The 6,850-nt window shown below is 41.9% G+C and overlaps 1 protein-coding gene across 2 annotated transcripts; it reads left to right on the top strand.

Annotated features, from left to right (window-relative positions):
* Positions 1-1,470: 1,470 nt before the first annotated feature.
* rad51 (RAD51 recombinase) lies at positions 1,471-6,835 on the top strand. Of its 2 annotated transcripts, none has more exons than XM_080453495.1 (10): positions 1,471-1,612; positions 2,550-2,639; positions 3,341-3,478; positions 3,981-4,098; positions 4,254-4,345; positions 4,542-4,636; positions 4,767-4,880; positions 5,317-5,446; positions 5,551-5,672; positions 6,006-6,835. In XM_080453495.1, the coding sequence occupies exons 2-10, from the start codon at positions 2,553-2,555 to the stop codon at positions 6,127-6,129; spliced, it is 1,020 nt and encodes a 339-aa protein (XP_080309621.1). In that variant the 5' UTR covers positions 1,471-1,612; positions 2,550-2,552; the 3' UTR covers positions 6,130-6,835. The 2 variants fall into 2 exon arrangements, with proteins under 2 accessions (XP_080309621.1, XP_080309622.1); XM_080453496.1 differs by lacking the exon at positions 1,471-1,612 and adding an exon at positions 2,128-2,186.
* Positions 6,836-6,850: the final 15 nt, after the last annotated feature.

Raw genomic sequence — 6,850 nt, 5'->3', positions numbered from 1 at the left:
GTTATATTGATTGATGTACTTTTATTTAGTAAGACATGAGAACATCAGTACATGGAAGTACAAATTCACAATACAAAGTCTACTAAACTGGAAGACTCATTTAGCACTTAGCTTGTTTAGTTGTTTAAGATGAGAACCCCTAGCCCTAAGAATGTCTGTGATCTTACATACATTTCAAGTATTCCAAATACACAGTCATAGATCGCTCTCGTAGCCCCACTGTGTAGTGGCGATCTGCGCGGCCATAAAAGTGCTCTAAACTCCGTTTGTACTCACCCAATAATTAATTCCTAAGAGTTGGAGTCATATTTTGTCCTCTAGTTTCATATCCATTTGAAAGTTCTGCCAGAAAACGTGTGTTTAGTCAAATATCTCCACTTTTTCACGAGTTGCACACGGACGACTTCTGTAGGGAGCTAGGGGGGGCGACTTGAGTGATGGACCGTTTGGGTACATTCGGTCCGTATACATTCACTCCTGAAATCAAATGGAAATGAGATTTCCGGAGGGAGGGTTTACCAGGCTAGGGGATCCCAATGTTGTGGTGTATCTTGAAGACCAGGCCCATAGCAAGTTGCTGTACTCTGTCCTCAACCCTAAGCCACCCAATCCTAGCAAAATGAGCAGGGGTTAGATGGGTTTTGTGATTGAGGCCAAGAAGTAGCCTTACAAGTTTGTTTTGGGATGTTTGGAGCCTTGTTTTTAAGGCCTTGGAGGTGTTGTGATACCATGAAGTGCATGCATAATCATAATGACCTTGAATGAGGGCCCCTGCAAGAATCTTCAGGGTATTCTTACTGACTAGACGATCAATCCTCCACAAATAGCGTGTTGTTTGGTTGACATTTTTGATCACTTCGGCGTTTTTGTTACCAGAGAGGTTTGGAACTATCTCATTGAGATAGACAGAGCACTTTAGCATTCCACAGAGCCATAAAGAGGGTTCTGACACTAGCGTCTACTCCCATAGTAAGAATGGAATGCGGAAGTGCTCTGTCTATCTCAATGAGATAGTTCCAATGTTTGGAACTATAGCCCATAGGAGCCCGCTTTGCGACGAGATCAGAGCGTGTCGTTACTTTCTTTTCTACACTCTGGCATTCCATTCTTACCATTGGAGTGGGAGTCAACGCTAGTGTCATAACTCTCGGCTCTGGCTTTGGGCTTGTTTCTAAAGTGTAAGTTGCTTATTTGGGCTTGTTTCTTAATGTTGTTTAAACCAGTTCTCAAACATTTTCATCTCAAGGAGGAGACAAGGACCCCCAGATTCAGATTGTATCATTTGTCTGCTGCCTGAAATACTTTGTGCCAGGGACGTGTACCAGATTTGTGTTGTAGTTAAAATATTTCACATTTTTCAAATCTTGTCCAAGTTTCTTTTGAAAATAGGTTTGAAGTGTTCATGATGTGGCCGCAGTTGCTTCTTTTCGGGCTTGTTTTCACAGACATGGTTGCTTATTTCTCTCACAGAATCTGGCAACGCTGAGAAGAAAGTTGACCAATCAAAAAGGCGGACAATGGGATTGCGTCATTACGTACTTAGTTGACAAACGAAGACGTCGCAGCCAGGCGGGAGTTTTGTTTTCTCGCACTTTGAAGAAGATAGAAGGAGGTAAACAGTTTTATATCATGTTGATGTTTATTTAAAACATGTTCCGCTGTGTATGTGTCTTGCTTATGTATTGTACCACGTCGTCGCAACGTCTTTGCACACCGCTTGTTTTTACAGAATGCTAATCACAACATTGATGCTAACTCGTTTTACACAGACGGCAACATCCTGTGTTTGTTTACTGCCAGAGTGGACAAAACGGACTCTCTCGGGTCCGTTTGGTTCAATTCGTACGATTACGACCCTGTTCACTTAAATCTAACTTAAAGGCCAGTCCACACCCATGCAACTAGTCGCAACTCCTTGCAACAAAACCGTTTTAAGGCCAGTCCACATAGGCTTTCTTGGGTTTTAAATCCTCTTAGCTGACCGTGTATTGAACTGTACTTTCCCGTGCTTTTTTTTGGGCAAACTGCTAGTAAAGTATTAAATCAATCACACCAACGCAACTCCTTGTAACTGCCATTGCGGATAAGGGTTGAAGTAGGTAGTTGCATGTTGCGTTGCGAATCATTGGCGTGGACTGGCCTTTAACTTGAGAAGATGCACCTCGACTTGAATTTGTCACGAAACGGTCATTTAATGCGAAATAATAGGACAACTTCTCAAGTGTGAAGCTTTCAACTTGCACATTTCTCACTTCTCAGTGTTGATGTTATTTATTTTCGTATAGGCGTGTTTTTCATTGTTCTTTAGACAGTTTAACGGCTAAACTGTCTAAAGAACAATGATCTACATCAATTAAATCACCCCTCACAACACATCGCAATGTGACACGTTGAGAGCTTATAGACCTGCCATTTTCGCAGAATGTTGACTCCAGAATATGGACGCTAGTATGGATTCATGTGGTTAACTTTAACAGAGGATGACATTCATTCTAATGAGCTTGTGTAACCCATCATCTCGTATGGCATCCTGATTCGTTTCTTCTCAGACCATGGCGATGAGAAGCGAGGCCAGGGCAGAGGCAGAGGTAGTAGAGGAGGAGGAGAGCTTTGGACCTCAGCCTCTGAGCAGACTGGAGGTATTGACATTTCCATAGCCTCCTTTAGTATATTGTGGAGGATGAAGCTTCTTGTTGCATACGCCCTACATTTGTGACCAAAATGATGTTTGGCATCCATTACTGTGAGGCCACACAAACAAATGTTTAGATTAGAATAAACATTTCCATGTATTGTAACGCTGTGCTACAGTTTCAAACATGGAATTATTGGTAATCAAGGCAATAGTGCATGGTTATGGTATCTATACTAATCATTGGGGCCCCCAGCAAAAGTAGGTGGTTGTGAAAACAGAAGTAGGGCCTATCTATCCACATATCCAAATGTGAGGCTGAGAGCATAACATTAATAACCTAGTGTCATCTTAATCTCATGTACGCTGATATTCTTTTTGCACTTTAATGTCTATTATTATGTACAGTACCTGCTGTTATGTTCATGCACCTATATCTAGTCTAACCACATACTATACTGGATGGATATGCTATGTGTATAATACCGTATTTAATTTAGAAACCTTTTGTTTGATTTTTCTATTGTTTCCCCTTGCTCCCCCTGTACCCCTTTCTTTCTCTTTCTGGAAATTGGTGTGAATCCAGGGCACAGCTTTTATTGTATAGCGTTCAGTCTTTCTCTCCACACTTTTATTGTATAGCGTTCAGTCTTCCTCTCCACACTTTTTTTTAGCACAGTATGTCACTAATTTTGTCTTTTCACACAGCAATATGGCATCAGTGCCAGTGACATCAAGAAGCTGGAGGAAGCAGGCTTTCACACCATTGAGGCAGTGTCGTACACCCCTAAAAAAGAACTGCTCAACATTAAAGGCATCAGCGAGGCCAAAGCTGACAAAATTTTGGTTGGTGTTGATCATCATGAATACTGAATGCTTCTCAGTAAATAGTTGGTTGCGTTAGTTTGGATTATACTGACAATAGGTAACCTTTTACTTCTGTACAAGACCATCCATCTACGTTATGAGGTTGTCAGGTGGTATCAGTAAAATGATAAATGAATGGGAAAATTAGGCTTTTGACTGCTGGGTAAATAATATTTAAAGATGTCTGTTTGGCTTAGATCACTTACACCATCATTTTGTAGTTTTACATAATTTTACCTGCATGGTATGGTCCACATTAGTTGCATACATTTAATTGACAGATTACTCGTATGACAATAATCATTGGTAGCCGTCCTACTGTTGTATTCACCATGTTAGACGTGGTGAATGCAGTTAACTAGTAGGACAGAAAGTCAACAGTCTCAGTGGTCCCTATGGAGGGACCAGGATTAAGCAATACAGCTCAACAGACCATGAGGTCGGATGAACATTATAAGTCACATCTATTTATCTTTTACAGGCTGAGGCTGCTAAACTAGTACCCATGGGTTTTACAACAGCAACAGAGTTCCATCAGAGGAGAGCAGAAATCATCCAGGTCTCTACAGGCTCCAAAGAACTGGACAAGCTACTACAGGGTCTGTACTTCTCACGTGACTCCCTTTTCCACAGAGAAGCGGGTAGTCTACCTCCTAAAGTATTTCTATGAGGGGAAAAAAAGAAAACAATCTAGTTATATTTCATGATTATGCGTTTCCTTTTTCCCTGAATTATTTTTGATCTTTTAACTCAGGGGGCATTGAGACGGGCTCCATCACAGAGATGTTTGGGGAGTTCAGGACGGGGAAAACCCAGCTGTGCCACACCCTCGCCGTCACCTGTCAGGTCAGCTACTTCAACTTCACTTTATTTGTCGCATCACAAGTTTACAGGCGTAAAATCGTGGGTGAAATAAACTAAATATATAGGGGTTAGTGGTTAAGAAAATGTCCAGCAGTTTTTTGGTTTGTTTTGTATCTAACCCTGACTATTAACAGTTGTTGGAAGATAACATTGATTACAATCTGTCTCCTCTCCATAGTTGCCTATTGATCAAGGTGGTGGAGAAGGGAAAGCCATGTACATCGACACAGAAGGGACTTTTAGACCTGAGAGACTTCTGGCTGTGGCAGAGAGGTGAGTCCCCTCTTCTGCCCCTCAGAAGTCAGGGGATGAAATCATCATGTAACAAATAGCACAAAGGATCGCTACCACGGTATAATATTAGTTAATATCTGTAGATTTATTTTCTGTTCATCTTCAACAGGTATGGGCTGGTAGGCAGTGACGTTCTGGACAACGTGGCCTATGCCAGAGCGTTCAACACAGACCACCAGACACAGCTGCTGTACCAAGCCTCTGCCATGATGGCTGAATCCAGGTCAGTCTCCCAGCCCGAGTGGGTAATTTACCATTACCCACCAGGCAAATACTGGTAGAGTTTGACAGGGCGAGATATGTTTATATACTCTACTAGTAGTATGGTAGCTAATCAGCCATCATCCAGAATGTCTCATTGTATTTTATTATAGATTCTATAAACTAGAATGGGACCTCTGACCTCTATTACTGATTAGCTATTGTATAATATTAAATAATATAGAATAATTAGCTGTTGAATTTTACCCACTTACAGTACCTCAGATGTCTTGGTTGAAATATTCATTGAATATAAATGGTATGGTACATAATAGGCTGCTGACATCAGCACCTCATGTTTAGTCAGACAGAACAGAATAATGGAATATACACCACTGTACATGATTGTAGGCTCGGCTTTCAAACACAATGTGCTCTCGCTCTGTGTTTTGTCATAGGTATGCTCTGCTGATAGTGGACAGTGCTACAGCGCTATACAGAACAGACTACTCTGGCAGAGGAGAGCTCGCGGCCAGGCAGTGTCATCTGGGTCGCTTCCTACGGATGCTGCTCAGGCTCGCAGACGAGGTAAGTGACTATCTCAACGGTGGGAACATTATTTTAAGAGTGAGTTGTTTTCTATGAGGGGTCTCCTAATACAGTCCTTTCTTCTCTTACCTACAACATGTCAGTTTGGCGTTGCTGTAGTGATCACCAATCAGGTTGTGGCCCAGGTGGATGGGGCGGCCATGTTCTCTGCAGATCCCAAGAAACCGATCGGAGGCAACATTATGGCACACGCCTCAACCACAAGGTGAGTCACGTCTGTAGGATTGGTATGTCTAGTTTCTGGTAAGTCTTGATGACTGCATGATTTAATGGAAAATAGGGGCATTGTTTAATTAATTTAAAGAAATGAAGGTTTTATTTGCCCTATTTGATTAATGTGCCGCCAGTTTAACACCCCTGCTCTAAACCTTGTAGTTGTAAATTCTCTCAGGTGGTAAAGGGATGGGGGGGGGAAAGTGTTGTTGTGTAAAGTGATTTTTTTTTAATGATCACCCACCAGTCTACTAACTTTATTACAAACCACTGTTTACTGAGAGCTTAAAGACTTAAATCATGTTTAAAACTTGACTAATTTCAGACTGTCCTTGAGGAAGGGCAGAGGAGAGACGAGAATCTGCAAAATCTACGACTCGCCCTGCCTCCCAGAGTCTGAAGCCATGTTTGCCATCAACGCTGATGGAGTTGGAGACGTCAAGGACTGAGATGGCGCCATGCTGGGAAGCAAGCGAGCCTGTCGTTAGTCAACATCGTGCTCGCATTTCCTGTCACTTGAACTACTGTTATAAGTGTGACATGCTCACTCAAGCAATGCTCCCCTCACATAATGGCCGAGAGACATGGGACGATGAAGGCCATGACACTCGAGTTGTCTGATTTTGTGCTTGCTTGTGGCTGAGTAACACACAGCTAATCCTAGCCACAAGAAAAGGAGTGAAGATGAAGCCAATGGGACGTTGCAGTTGTGCTCTGTGCTTACACACGCAGTCGCTCACTAAGTGGTTGAAAGATCATTTGGTTTTGTAAATGTGTAATAACTTTAAAGATTACGTACATTTTCCTTAGTTTTTTCCCGTAGTTCTTTTTTGTAACTCTTTAACCACTTGAACCCTAGCAATTCCTATTCTGGGGGAATAGGGATGCCAGGGGAACAGCAGATCTATAAGCTCACAATGCGTTGATTTTGTACATCTGTTATTTTCAGCAACGAATGGTGTAGAAGGGTAAAAAGAGGACCAAGAACAGAGGCGACCCCAGTCAAATTGACTCACCGGTAGTATAGAGGTTTTCAGTGGTTAATATAACTTTAAAGATTAAATCTATTTTCCTGATTCTTTGTTTCGCTTTTGGGGATGTCGGGCAGTACTGCATAATTTGTAAAATGTTTTAAATACAAAATGGATGGAAAGCGATGCTCTGCCCCCT

This window comes from Gymnoscopelus braueri (assembly GCF_963280865.1).
Source record: "Gymnoscopelus braueri genome assembly, chromosome: 16".
Lineage (NCBI taxonomy): Eukaryota > Metazoa > Chordata > Actinopteri > Myctophiformes > Myctophidae > Gymnoscopelus > Gymnoscopelus braueri.
The sequence above is the reverse complement of the archived record's forward strand: the minus strand, read 5'-3'. Positions and strand labels throughout refer to the sequence as shown.

Excerpts from the sequence above, each read along its gene's own strand:
- rad51 (XM_080453495.1), top strand. The coding sequence starts at position 2,553 with ATGGCGATGAGAAGCGAGGCCAGGGCAGAGGCAGAGGTAGTAGAGGAG. Across the intron at positions 4,099-4,253 it reads ACTGGACAAGCTACTACAGG|GGGGCATTGAGACGGGCTCC; the intron begins GTCTGTACTTCT and ends CTTTTAACTCAG. Across the intron at positions 5,673-6,005 it reads GCACACGCCTCAACCACAAG|ACTGTCCTTGAGGAAGGGCA; the intron begins GTGAGTCACGTC and ends GACTAATTTCAG.